The sequence below is a fragment of the Heterodontus francisci genome, chromosome 3 (assembly GCF_036365525.1).
Source record: "Heterodontus francisci isolate sHetFra1 chromosome 3, sHetFra1.hap1, whole genome shotgun sequence".
Lineage (NCBI taxonomy): Eukaryota > Metazoa > Chordata > Chondrichthyes > Heterodontiformes > Heterodontidae > Heterodontus > Heterodontus francisci.
In genome coordinates this window covers 207,566,166-207,580,975 of record NC_090373.1, presented here as the reverse complement: position 1 = coordinate 207,580,975, position 14,810 = coordinate 207,566,166, and the positions used below count along the sequence as shown (strand labels likewise).

At 47.4% G+C, this 14,810-nt stretch overlaps 1 protein-coding gene across 5 annotated transcripts in view; it reads right to left on the bottom strand.

Moving 5' to 3' along the window:
- ppp2r5d (protein phosphatase 2, regulatory subunit B', delta) overlaps window positions 1–14,810 on the bottom strand; it is a 352,877-nt gene that overhangs the window by 301,803 nt on the left and 36,264 nt on the right. Inside the window, exon 3 of one of the 5 annotated variants that reach the window (XM_068028210.1) lies at window positions 1,531–1,594. The exons of the other annotated variants lie outside the window; for them this stretch is intronic. Within the exon in view, the coding sequence (XP_067884311.1) occupies window positions 1,531–1,594 (64 nt within the window). The remainder of the gene's footprint in view (window positions 1–1,530; window positions 1,595–14,810) is intronic. 5 annotated transcript variants of the gene reach the window in all.

Below are 14,810 nucleotides of genomic sequence, written 5' to 3'. Positions count from 1 at the left end.
TAATAAACTGGTATATGACAACAGTTAGGGCACAATTAGAGTCCTGCGGGCAGTTCTGGATACTCCAGTATAGAAATGCCATTAAAGCCATGGGGCGAGTGCAGTAGATTCATTATTATACCAGGGATGAGAAACTATAATTATGAGAAGGAGGTCACTTGAGATACTGAAACTATTTACACTGCAGCAGAAAAAAATCAAGAGAAAAGTTAAGTTTTATTTTAAAATTACGAAGAATTTGGTAGGGTATAGGAAGAGACTATGTCCTCTGGTTGCAGAGTAAGGAAAAAGGGGTCATCAAATTGAATCACAGTGTTTCAGGGAGCAGTCTGAGATTAGGATAAATTTCTTTACTTAAATAGTTGTTGGAATAGTGAATGCTTTGCCACGGAGAATAATGGATCTATATTTGAAAAAGAGGGCCAAGAGCAGGCATTAGGATTAGTTAGGGATGCACTAGCAAAGATCATACGTGGACATGATGAGCCAATGGACCGACCACCTTCTGCGCTGTAAACATCTATGGTTAATTCCTGTTCTCCCTGCTCATCAATAACTGGTCGCATCCAAACAGGCAAGAAATTTTCAACTCACCACTCTCTGGATGGAAGTCAAGTGTTAAAACACCAGCAAAAACAGGCTTAGATGTTTATTTTTAAACTAGAGTAACTGCAAGGTGGGATTGAGATGAAAACCAATGCACTGGCAGGGATCTGATCACATCTGGATCCTTTAACTGGAAAACAAAAGCATGGCAATCAAATTTTGCCACCACAAAGCATAGCTGCTTTTTGGGATTTTTTTTGAAGTTATTTTAAAACCAGGGGACACAATTTCAAAATAAAGGGGAAACCCACTTAGGACAGAGATGTGGAGAAATTTCTTTATTCAGAGGGTTGTGAATCTTTGGAATTCTCGACCCCAGAGTGCTGTGGAAGCTCAGTCATTGAGTATGTTTAAAGTAGAGATTGACAGATTTCTAAATACCAATGACATAAAGGGATATCAGGATAGTGTGGGAAAAAGGCATTGAAGTGGATGATCAGCTCTGATCATATTGAATCGCAGAGCAGGCTCAATGAGCTAAATGACCACTCCTGCTCCTATGTTCCTAGGCTGTCCTTGTCTACATAATCCACATTTCAAACATTTCTCCAAGAATTGGAGTTGTTGAACTATATATCACGAACCATAAGAGAAAAAAAATAGTAAAATGAAATGCTCTGTCCGTGCAGAGAATCCGTTATCTCCATCAAGCCCTGGAAAAGCTTTATTCCCTTCGAGTAGATTGTGTAAATTAATGGATTGAATCAAGTGATACAAGGCTACGGGCCAAGTACTGGAAAATGGGATTAGAATAGATAGGCTTGATGGCCAGCACATACACAATGGCCGAAGGGCCTGTCTCTGTGCTGTATAACTATGACTAAGTGGATTCAGAGTACAAATTTGAATTTTTTTCTTAAAATGTATTTTACAGTATCCAGTTAAGATAGAACAGAAGCACATTTTGCTGTAAACTCAAATTACCATAGTGTCCATTAGAGACAACCAGATGTAAAGCAGCAACCCCCATAAATTCTTGCTGAAATAGCTACAAAAACAGAAAAAACAGTTAATTCCTAAAATTGTGTCTATAATGCAACAGTGCATTTTCATATTAACATATTACAGAATCTGTCTATTTTACTCCAAGGAAGTTCTATCCAGAGGGATCTTAAAAGTTACATAATGCACGTTACACAATTATTTGTATATGGTTAATTTGCGCAGGAACAGGATTGGATAATCCAGCCCCTTGAGCTATTCTACCACTCAGATCATGGCTGATCTGTACCAAAAAAACAGTTACCAGCCTTTGTTCCACATGCCTCAATATCCAAACCCTACAAAAATCTATTGATCAGTCTTGAAATATTGAATTGACCCCAGCATCCACAGCCTCTTTGGAACAGAGTTCCAGATTTCCATTATCCTGTGTGTGAACCATTGTTTCCTAAATGGGCTAGCTCTAATTTTAATTTTATGCCTTCTCGTTCTGGATGTTCCCACTACAGAAGTTAGTTTTTCTGCAGCTGCCCTTTTGAACCCTTTTATCATTTAAATACCTCAATCAGATCACCCTCAAGGGAATACAAACTAAGCATATGCAACCCGTCTTCATAATTTAACCCTTCAAATCATTTTAAGCCAGTGCTGTACCCACTCCAAGACCAATATCTTCCCTGAGATTCAGTGTCTAAGACTGAGCACAATTCTCTAGATGAGGTCTGGCCAAGGCTCTGCACAACTGAAGCATCACTTCCTCACTTTTGAATTCCAGTCCCCTTGCTGTAAAGGCCAGCATTTCATTTGGATTAATTCTTTGCATCTGTGCACTAGCTTTTAGGGATTGGTGCACATGGGTAACTAAATCACTTGCAGGAGGCACTGAGGGTAGCAAGGGCATAGAATGTACTCTGGGCAGGGAACTTCAACATCCATCACCAGCAGAGGCTAGGTAGCACCTCTATAGGCTGAGCCTGCCAAGTCCTGAAGGACATATCTGCCAGACTGGGCCTGCAGCAGGCAGCGAGAGAACCAACAAGAGGGAAAAACCTATTTGGTCATGTCCTCACCAATCTACCTGTCGCAAATGTATCTGCCTGACCGTATTGGTGGCAGTGACTACTGTGCCGTCCTTGTGGAGATGAAGCCCCATCTACACACTGAGGACACCCTCAATCATGTTTTGTGGCATTACTAGGGCGGCACAGTGGCGCAGTGGTTAGCACCGCAGCCTCACAGCTCCAGGGACCCGGGTTCGATTCCGGGTACTGCCTGTGTGGAGTTTGCAAGTTCTCCCTGTGTCTGCGTGGGTTTTCTCCGGGTGCTCCGGTTTCCTCCCACAGCCAAAAGACTTGCAGGTTGATAGGTAAATTGGCCATTATAAATTGTCACTAGTATAGGTAGGTGGTAGGGAAATATAGGGACAGGTGGGGATGTTTGGTAGGAATATGGGATAAGTGTAGGATTAGTATAAATGGGTGGTTGATGTTCGGCACAGACTCGTTGGGCCGAAGGGCCTGTTTCAGTGCTGTATCTCTAATCTAAAAAAAAACTACTGTGCTAAATGCGATATATTCAGAACAGATCTAGCAGCTCAAAACTGGACATCCATGAGGCGCTGTGGGCCATCAGCAACAGCTGAATTTTATTCCACTATAATCTATAACCTCATGGCCCACATTGCTCACCTTACCATTACCAACCCTGGTTCAATGAGAAGTGTAGGAGACCATGCCAGGAGCAGCAACAGACATACCTCAAAAATAAGATGTCAACCTGGAGAAACCACAATAGGACTACATGCATGCCAAACAGTGGAAGCAGCATGCTGTAGACAGAGCTAAGTGGCTCCACAACCAAAGGATCAGATCAAAGCACTGCAGTCCTACTGCATCATGTTGTGAATGGGAGTAAATTATCAAACAAATAACCAGAGGAGGCGGCTCTACAAACATGCTCATCATCAATGATGGGGGAGACCAGCACGTCAGTCAAAAAGGCAAGGCTGATGCATCAGCAATCATCTTAAACCGGAAGGGTCAAGTGGATGATCCAACTCTGCCTCCTCCTGCGGTACACAGCATCATAAATGCCAGTTGTCAGCCATTTTGATTCACTCCACGTGATAAGGAAATGGCTGGATGCACAGACACAGGAAACGCTATGGGTCCTGACAACATTCTGGCTGTCATACTGAAGACTTGTGCTCCAAAACTAGCTGTGCCCCACCCTGTTCCAATACAGCTACAACACTGGCATCTACTCAGCGATGTGGAAAATTGCCCAGGTATGTCCTGTCCACAAAAAGCAAAACATATCCAATCTGGCCGATTACCACCCCATCAAAGTGATGAAAGGTGTCGCGACAGTGCTATCAAGCAACACTTACTCACCAATAACCTGCTCATTGATACTCAGTTTGGCTTCTGCCAGGGGCACCTGGCTCCTGACCTCATTACAGCCTTGGTCCAAACATGGACTGAAGAGTTGAATTCCAGAAGTGAGGCTAGAATGATTGCCCTTGGCATCAAGGCAGCATTTGACTATGTGAGGCATCAAGGAGCCTTTGCAAAATTTAAATCAATGGGAATCAGGGAAAAACTCTTCACTGGTTGGAGTCATATCTAGCACAAAGGAAGGTGAGGGCCGTGGTTGTTGGAGGCCAATCAGCTTAGTCCCAGGACATTGTTGCAGGAGTTCCTCAGGGCAGTGTCAGAGGCCTAGCCATCTTCAGCTGGTTCAGTGACCTTCCCTCCATTGTAAGGTCAGAAGTGGGGATGTTCGCTGATGATTGCGCAATGTTCAGTACCATTTGCAACTCCTCAAGTACTGAGGCAGTATGTGCCAGCATGCAGCAAGACCTGAACAACATTTAAGGCTTGGGCTTATAAGTGGCAAGTTAACATTCATGCCCTACAAGAGATAATCTAACCATCACCCCATGGCATTCAACGACACTCCCACTGCTGAATCCCCCACTATCAACATCCTGAGCGTTACCACAACCAACAACTGAACTGGACCAGCCATATGAATACTGTGACCACACAAGCAGGTCAGTGGTTGGGAATTACGGAGTAACTCACCACCTGACTTTCCAAAGCCCATCCACAAAGCACAGGTCAGGAGTGTGACGGAATACTCTCCACTTGCCTGGATGGGTGGTGCTCCAACAACACTCAAGGAGGTCAACACCATCCAGGACAAAGCAGCCCGCTTGATCGGCATCACATCTACCATCTTAAACATTCACTTCCTCCATCACTGGCACACAGTGGCTGCAGTGTGTACCATCTACAAGGTGCACTGCAGCAACTCGCCAAGGCTCCTTTGCAACACCTTCCAAACCCATGACCTTCTTGTTATTCATGGGATGTGGGTGTCGCTGACTAGGCCGGCATTTATTACCCATCCCTAACGCCCTTGAAAAGGTGGTGGCGAGCTGCCTTCTCAAACCGCTGCAGTCCTTGGGTTGTAGGGGGTTGTGAGGTATACCAACAGTGCTGTTGGAAGGGAGTTCCAGGATTTTGACCCAGCGACACTACCTAGAACAATGGCATCAGATGCATGGGAACATCACCACCTGCAAGTTCCCTTCCAAGCCATACACCATCCTGACTTGGTTCCTTCACTGGGTCAAAATCCTGGAACTTCCCCCGCACCCCCATCCCCCCTAACCGGACCGTGGGTGTACCTATACCATACAGACTGCACTGTTTCAAAAAGGTGGCTCACCATCACTTTCTCAAGGGCAAATGGAGATGGTAGTAAATGCCTTGCCAGTGACACCCACATCCCATGAACAAATAAAAAATCTTTTTACTCCCTGTCACTCAATATTTGGATTTGTCTGTCTCCGATCCAAAGTGGATGACCTCACACGCTACCGTGTTGCCAAAGATTTTCCCACTGAGAGTCTGCCCATGTCCCTTTGCAACTCCTGCTTCCATCTATTCAACTTACTGTGTCTCCTATCTTGGTGTCATCTATCATGCTGGATATAGAACTCTCTATTCCTTCACTTAACTAATTGATATGGTGAAAAGCCAAGACCCCTGAGGAACTTGTCAGCCCACCAATCAGAGAATGCTCCCTTGATTCGTATTCTGCTACCTCCTTACCAATTACTGACTCACATCACAAACCTGCCTCCAATGAGGCATGTTCAAACAAGGATATTAAATTACTACCAATGTGAAGCACTGTAAACTGAAAATCAGCCACACAACTAGATACAGTTCCAAAGAACTCCAAATCCATCACATTCCAAACCATAAATCTTTCATTACAAATAAATGTGTGCGCTTAGTAGTTAACTAGTCACAAACAAGCAACCCTCAAACCATGCTGGACCACAGGACTCAGCCTGCACAAAGCAACTACATCCTTAGGTTTTGTGGATCTATTAGTTAGATTGTGGTCAAAATACCAGAAACGAACATGCCCTGCACCGGTAATGCTCAGTAAAAATGAGGACTAGTGCAGGGGAGTTAAGTCTGTGTCATTTGTAAATATTGGGAGGAAAAAAAATCACATCTTGAAAGGAGCTATTAGCATTTTATGATTAATAAATTCCATCCCTCTTAGAGATGCATTATTTTGGGTTCCTAGTGCCCAGCACAGCTGTCGATACTTTAATCTCCGATCCTGCTGTCTTCACAGTCCAGAGTGTCTGCAGCCACGGCATGCGGTAAGTCCATTGAGGTGAAGAAGGAGCTGCGGGACCCGAGAGAAGTCCTGTGAAAAGGTGCCCCGAACACCCAAAACATCCACGAACGGCCCCCCCGGCCGCAACTTCAAAGCGCCCGCGGGAGATGGCTCGGAGAGCATCTGCAGCGCACTGTCGGCAATGCTGCATGCCTTTATTTAAACCACTGCAAAAAAAAAAACCCTTAGCAAATGTAATCACCTCTAAGTCTGCCAAATGATGCTTCACCTCCCGAAGGACGTGGATGAGCTTTCCGGACGTCGATGGTGGGCACTGAGGAAATGGCTTATTACCTGCACCAGATTCCACCCCCCCTCCCCCCCCCCTTTACCCCCCTTCCACCCCCCCCACCCCCGTCCCCTTCCCTGCTCCACCATCTTCACCCCGCACCCCCTTCCCCTGCACCCCCCCCCCCCACCCCCTCCCTCTACCCCTCCCCCTTGCATCCCCTCCTCCCACCGGCACCATCCTACACCTGTGTAGGGGCCCCAACAACCCCACTGCCTTGTGGGCGTCTCGGGAGAGACCAAGGCTAAGGGAGTAAACCCTAACAGAAAATCCGGAGCGGAACCCCGTAGGCGGTCATGTGTCACCTTTGGCATGTTTCCGGCAGTTCCTGCAGCCATACTGGTGCCAAACGTCGTGTCCTGCACTCCTTTGGACCCCACCAGAAAGGCCGAGAGGGGGGTTTTGACGACTGGGCAACTCTCAACCTCCATAAATTTGCCCAGGCATGCGCCATGGAGAGGTCACTCCATAGTTGCCTCACAGCGACTGAAACAACACGGAAGGCAGCAGTTACGGGTTATAAGTCCAGATAAATTGGCGTAGAAACTGGGCGCCACGGGTTGCCTTTGTCGGTGGGAGAGGTCATTGCACCTCACTGGACAGCTACCGCCCGCCTCAAACCGGGCAGCCCCCGGTCAATAAGGTTCTGTCCCGCCACAGTCTGCCTGCTTCAATGGGTGCTTGGAGCTCAGGGTCATTGCCCGAAAGGTGGACTGATACACCGCACCAAACAACATGAAAAAAGGAAAGAAGGTACCAGCCCTTCGCTTTGCAAGCTGGAACGTCAGAACTATGTGTCCTGGCCTGTCGGAAGACCTTACACAAATCAACGATTCTCGGAAGACCGCCATCATTAACAACGAGCTCAGTAGACTCAATGTGGACATTGCAGCACTTCAGGAGACTCGCCTCCCCGCGAGTGGCTCTCTAGCAGAGCAAGACTACACCTTCTTCTGGCAGGGCAGGGATCCTGAAGAACCAAGACAGCATGGAGTGGGCTTCGCCATCAGAAACTCCTTGCTCAGCATGATAGAGCCTCCCTCAAATGGCTCGGAACGCATACTGTCCATCCGACTGCTCACCACCTCTGGTCCAGTACACCTACTCAGCATCTATGCTCCAACACTCTGTTCCGCACCTGAAGCTAAAGACCAGTTCTATGAACAACTCCATAACATCATTAGCAGCATCCCCAACACCGAACACCTATTCCTGCTGGGGGACTTTAATGCCAGGGTTGGGGCCGACCATGACTCATGGCCCTCCTGCCTTGGGCGCTATGGCGTTGGAAGGATGAATGAGAACGGGCAGAGACTGCTTGAGTTGTGTACCTATCATAACCTCTGCATCACCAACTCGTTCTTTCACACTAAACCCTGTCACCAGGTTTCATGGAGGCACCCAAGATCACGTCGTTGGCACCAGCTAGACCTCATTGTCACAAGGCGAGCCGCCTTAAACAGTGTTCAAATCACACGCAGCTTCCACAGTGCGGACTGCGACACCGACCACTCCCTGGTGTGCAGCAAGGTTAGACTCAGACCAAAGAAGTTGCATCATTCCAAGCAGAAGGGCCACCCGCGCATCAACACGAGCAGAATTTCTCACCCACAGCTGTTACAAAAATTTCTAAATTCACTTGTAACAGCCCTTCAAAACACTCCCACAGGGGATGCTGAGACCAAGTGGGCCCACATCAGAGACGCCATCTATGAGTCAGCTTTGACCACCTACGGCAAAAGTGCGAAGAGAAATGCAGACTGGTTTCAATCTCATAATGAAGAGCTGGAACCTGTCATAGCCGCTAAGCGCATTGCACTTTTGAACTACAAGAAAGCCCCCAGCGATTTAACATCCGCAGCACTTAAAGCAGCCAGAAGTACTGCACAAAGAACAGCTAGGCGTTGCGCAAACGACTACTGGCAACACCTATGCAGTCATATTCAGCTGGCCTCAGACACCGGAAACATCAGAGGAATGTATGATGGCATGAAGAGAGCTCTTGGGCCAACCATCAAGAAGATCACCCCCCTCAAATCTAAATCGGGGGACATAATCACTGACCAACGCAAACAGATGGACCGCTGGGTTGAGCACTACCTAGAACTGTACTCCAGGGAGAATGCTGTCACTGAGACTGCCCTCAATGCAGCCCAGCCTCTACCAGTCATGGATGAGCTGGACATACAGCCAACCAAATCGGAACTCAGTGATGCCATTGATTCCCTAGCCAGCGGAAAAGCCCCTGGGAAGGACAGCATTACCCCTGAAATAATCAAGAGTGCCAAGCCTGCTATACTCTCAGCACTACATGAACTGCTATGCCTGTGCTGGGACGAGGGAGCAGTACCCCAGGACATGCGCGATGCCAACATCATCACCCTCTATAAAAACAAAGGTGACCGCAGTGACTGCAACAACTACCGTGGAATCTCCCTGCTCAGCATAGTGGGGAAAGTCTTTGCTCGAGTCGCTCTGAACAGGCTCCAGAAGCTGGCCGGGCGCGTCTACCCTGAGGCACAGTGTGGCTTTCGTGCAGAGAGATCGACTATTGACATGCTGTTCTCCCTTCGTCAGATACAGGAGAAATGCCGTGAACAGCAGATGCCCCTCTACATTGCTTTCATTGATCTCACCAAAGCCTTTGACCTCGTCAGCAGACGTGGTCTCTTCAGACTACTAGAAAAGATCGGATGTCCACCAAAGCTACTAAGTATCATCACCTCATTCCATGACAATATGAAAGGCACAATTCAACATGGTGGCTCCTCATCAGAGCCCTTTCCTATCCTGAGTGGTGTGAAACAGGGCTGTGTTCTCGCACCCACACTTTTTGGGATTTTCTTCTCCCTGCTGCTTTCACATGCGTTCAAATCCTCTGAAGAAGGAATTTTCCTCCACACAAGATCAGGGGGCAGGTTGTTCAACCTTGCCCGTCTAAGAGCGAAGTCCAAAGTACGGAAAGTCCTCATCAGAGAACTCCTCTTTGCTGATGATGCTGCTTTAACATCTCACACTGAAGAATGCCTGCAGAGTCTCATCGACAGGTTTGCGTCTGCCTGCAATGAATTTGGCCTAACCATCAGCCTCAAGAAAACGAACATCATGGGGCAGGATGTCAGAAATGCTCCATCCATCAATATTGGCGACCACGCTCTGGAAGTGGTTCAAGAGTTCACCTACCTAGGCTCAACTATCACCAGTAACCTGTCTCTAGATGCAGAAATCAACAAGCGCATGGGTAAGGCTTCCACTGCTATGTCCAGACTGGCCAAGAGAGTGTGGGAAAATGGCGCAGTGACACGGAACACAAAAGTCCGAGTGTATCAGGCCTGTGTCCTCAGTACCTTGCTCTACGGCAGCGAGGCCTGGACAACGTATGCCAGCCAAGAGCGACGTCTCAATTCATTCCATCTTCGCTGCCTTCGGAGAATACTTGGCATCAGGTGGCAGGACTATATCTCCAACACAGAAGTCCTTGAAGCGGCCAACACCCCCAGCTTATACACACTACTGAGTCAGCGGCGCTTGAGATGGCTTGGCCATGTGAGCCGCATGGAAGATGGCAGGATCCCCAAAGACACATTGTACAGCGAGCTCGCCACTGGTATCAGACCCACCGGCCGTCCATGTCTCCGTTATAAAGACGTCTGCAAACGCGACATGAAATCGTGTGACATTGATCACAAGTCGTGGGAGTCAGTTGCCAGCATTCGCCAGAGCTGGCGGGCAGCCATAAAGACAGGGCTAAATTGTGGCGAGTCGAAGAGACTTAGTAGTTGGCAGGAAAAAAGACAGAGGCGCAAGGGGAGAGCCAACTGTGCAACAGCCCCAACAAACAAATTTCTCTGCAGCACCTGTGGAAGAGCCTGTCACTCCAGAATTGGCCTTTATAGCCACTCCAGGCGCTGCTTCACAAACCACTGACCACCTCCAGGCGCGTATCCATTGTCTCTCGAGATAAGGAGGCCCAAAAGAAAAGAAGAAAGAAGTGCCCAGAAGCAGTTCCAATGATGCAAGTTACAGTTGCTTCTAGGAACTCAAAGTAACCCAGAAATCGGTGTTTGGAATCAGTCTGGTGCCACAGGCGCCTGAACAGAGAGAAATTAGTAGCAGCTGAGTACCAAGGCAGTTCCAATTTCTCAGCTCAGGAAACTCTAATCCAGATGCAATCTCCATTACACAGGCTGAAATCCCATCTCCAAGACTTGGAAAAGGGATGGAATACAATTTTTAGTTATGTGCCATAGGGTTTTGTAGGGTGTGCTCACTAGTTTTAGAGTCATGCTGGATTATATGCCTCTTCTGAATGTCCAGTTAGCTCATCAATAAAAGGAAATAGAACATTGCCCCTTTAACAAAAATTGCAGTCTATACATTCTTGCCATTTTATAAGTCTACAGGCCAGTGTCGATGGTTAGGATACCCAGGTGTTACTTCGTAGAGGTTTTCTCACCATTCAACACCTGCCCCTTTTACCTCATCCCTTCTCGCTGTATGAGGCCCCTTCACAGCGAATTACTTGTACCTCTTACAATTTAGTATACGGTATTCACTGCTCATGATGTCTTTAGTGTAGAGGAAACGGCATCAAATGCAGATTGGGTGATCATTTTATGGAACACTTTGTTCCCACTCTGACCCTGACTTCCTGCAGTGTTCCAATGGAACTCAATGCAAGCTTGAGAAACAGCACCTCATCTTTCAATTAGGCACTATGCAGCCTTCCAGACTCACGGAGTCCAACAACTTCAGAATTGTAAAGCTGCCTTCATTTAGTTTGTTTCCTTTTTTGCTGGTTTTGGTTTTTCTCTTCTTTTGCTTTTGGACAGCAGCTGTTCATCATTCTACCATTCACACCTTTCATTTCTTCACTTGGCCCATCACCACTTCTTGTGGCCTTGTACCATAATATTTTTATACATTCAATCTCTTCTGTCTGCCATTGTATCCCACCCACCCCCATTTCACTTGCTTAAAACCTATTACATCTCTAATTTTCCCCAATTCTGAAACTTGAATATTTTCTCTCTCCACAAATGCAACCTGATCTGCTGAGCGTCTCCAGCATTTTCTGTTTTTATTTCAGATTTCCAGCAACCACAGTATTTTGCTTTTGGACTATACCTTGTAGCACAACAAGGTAAGCTTGCCCGAAGTAGGGAGCAAACCATTCACAACCATTTGGAGACATCGATGGGTTTACAGCCATACTAGTGAGCACTTACTAATCCAAACTGGCACTTCAAATGAGACGGTACACCAATGCAAAGTGGAGCTCACTGAGTGCAGATCTGCTAAGTGGCATGATTAGTCAGCACTCTCGGGTGAGTAAGGAGAGCTCTCACATCTAATCATTATCCAGTGTTGGCTGCTAAAAGTTACTGGGTATCTGGCAAGGTCAGAGCAGGTCCAATTATGATAACATCCAAGATCAAATATCTGACTCTTCAGTTCATGTCACAAAAATGTTCAGTTATGGCAGTATGGAGAGATGCAGATTTTTTTACATATTGATTTGGGGAATGTGGGCGTCACTGAGCAGGCCAGTATCTATTGCCCTTGAGGAGGTGGTGGTGAGCTGCCTCCTTGAACCACTGTAGTCCTCGGGGTGTAAGTACACCCACAGTGCTGTGAGAAAGGAAGTTCCAGAATTTGGACCCAGCCACAGTGAAGGAATAGCAATATAGTTCCAAGTCATTTGGAAGCTGGCCATTTCAATTCACCAGCCTGCTCCCATGCCCACAATTCTGTCCTTGGCCTGCTCCAGTGAACATCAATGCAAGCTTGAGGAACAACACCTCATTTTCCGATTAGGCACTCTACAACCTTCCGGACTGAACACGGAGTTCAATAATTTCAGAGCATGACTGGCCCTATTTCATTCTTGTATTTTAGTTTGTTTTATCTTTTTTTTTAAAAACCATGTGCCTGCCTTAAAAATGGTTTTTCATGATTGTGCTTTTGAACAGAGCTGTTCATTATTCTGACATTAACAGTGTCTCTGCACTAATGCTTTGTCTTTCACCACACCATTAGCACACTCCCTTTGTCTTGGCCTCCTTGTCAGTTAATCTCTCCTGAAGGCCAGCTACCCAACCTGAACCCAACAGGACCCAACGACGTGTCGGGTTCGGGTCGGGTCGAGCCCATCTTCCAGATCCGGCTTTCAGGCTCAGGTCAGGTCAGGTCAGGTCAGGCTGAGCACACACAGTAAGTGCTCTGCTGGCAAGTATTGAAATTTTAAAAACTTACCTGAGCTGGGAGTGCGGGTCAAAACTGAGTCTGCGCAGTGAGCGAGTGACATCACTATGACATCATCACGCATGCACTGTAGCTTCCTGGAGGTTCCGAGTCCGAAGGGAAGTAGAGGGATGGTCGGGTTGGGTCGGGTCTGGTCAAGGAAAACTGGAGGGACTCGGGCCAGGTCGGGCCCAGGTCTGCTGTGGTTCGCTCAGGTCCTTTATCACCCGACCTGAGCAGGCCTTTAATCGCTCCTATCCTCTGGCTATCACACATCTTCCCTTTTGTTCTCTTTCCCCACCGAACCCCACTTCACTTGCTTAAAAACCTATTACACTTCTAACCTTTACCCATTCTGATGAAAGGTTACTGACATGAAACATTAACTTAGCTTTTCACTCCACAGATGCTGCCTGAACTGCTGAGTTTTTTTTTTATTCATTCATGGGATGTGGGCGTCACTGGCCAGGCCAGCATTTATTGCCCATCCCTAATTGCCTTTGAGAAGGTGGTGGTGAGCTGCCTTCTTAAACTGCTGCAGTCCATTTGGGGTAGATACACCCACAGTGCTGTCAGGGAGGGAGTTCCAGGATTTTGACCTAGCGACAGTGAAGGAACGGCGATATAGTTCTAAGTCAGGATGGTGTGTGACTTGGAGGGGAACTTGCACGTGGTGGTGTTCCCATGTATTTGCTGCCCTTGTCCTTCTAGTTGGTAGAGGTCGCGGACTTGGAAGATGCTGTTGAAGGAGCCTTGGTGCATTGCTGCAGTGCATCTTATAGATGGTACACACTGCTGCCACTGTGCGTCGGTGGTGGAGGGAGTGAATGTTTGTAGATGGGGTGCCAATCAAGTGGTCTGCTTTGTCCTGGATGGTGTTGAGCTTCTTGAGTGTTGTTGGAGCTGCACCCATCCAGGCAAGTGGAGAGTATTCCATCACACTCCTGACTTGTGTCTTGTAGATGGTGGACAGGCTTTGGGGAGTCAGGAGGTGAGTTACTCACCTCAGGATTCCTAGTCTCTGACCTGCGCTTGTAGCCACAGTATTTATTTGGCTATTCCAGTTCAGTTTCTGGTCAATGGTAGCCCCTAGGATGTTGATAGTGGGGGATTCAGCGATAGAAATGCCATTGAATGTCAAGGGGAGATGGTTAGATTCTCCTTTGTTGGAGATGGTCATCGCCTGGCACTTGTGTGGCGCAAATGTTACTTGCCACTTAACAGCCCAAGACTGGATATTGTCCAGGTCTTGCTGCATTTCTACACGGACTGCTTCAGTATCTGAGGAGTCACGAATGGTGCTGAACATTGTGCAATCATCAGCGAACATCCCCACTTCTGACCTTATGATTGAAGGAACGTCATTGATGAAGCAGCAGAAGATGGATGGGCCTAGGACACTACCCTGAGGAACTCCTGCAGTGATGTCCTGGAGCTCAGATGATTGACCTCCAACAACCGCAACCATCTTCCTTTGCGCTAGGTATGACTCCAGCCAGCGGAGGGTTTCCCTCCCCCGATTCCCATTGACATCAGTTTTGCTAGGGCTCCTTGATGCCATACTCGGTCAAATGCTGCCTTGATGTCAAGGGCAGTCACTCTCACCTCACCTCAAGTTCAGCTCTTTTGTCCATGTCTGAACCAAGGCTGGAATGAGGTCAGGCGCTGAGTGGCCCTGGCAGAACCCAAACTGAGCGTCACTGAGCAAGTTATTGCTAAGCAAGTGCTGCTTGATGGCACTGTTGATGACACCTTCCATCACTTTATTGATGATTGAGAGTAGGTTGATGGGGTGGTAATTGGTCGGGTTGGACTTGTCCTGCTTTTTGTGTACAGGACATACCTGGGCAATTTTCCACATTGTAGGGTAGATGCCAGTGTTGTAGCTGTACTGGAACAGCTTGGCTAGGGGCACGGCAAGTTCTGGAGCACAGGTCTTCAGTACTATTGCCGGAATGTTGTCAGGGCCCATCGCTTTTGCAGTATCCAGTGCCTTCAGTCGTTTCTTGATATCACGCGGAGT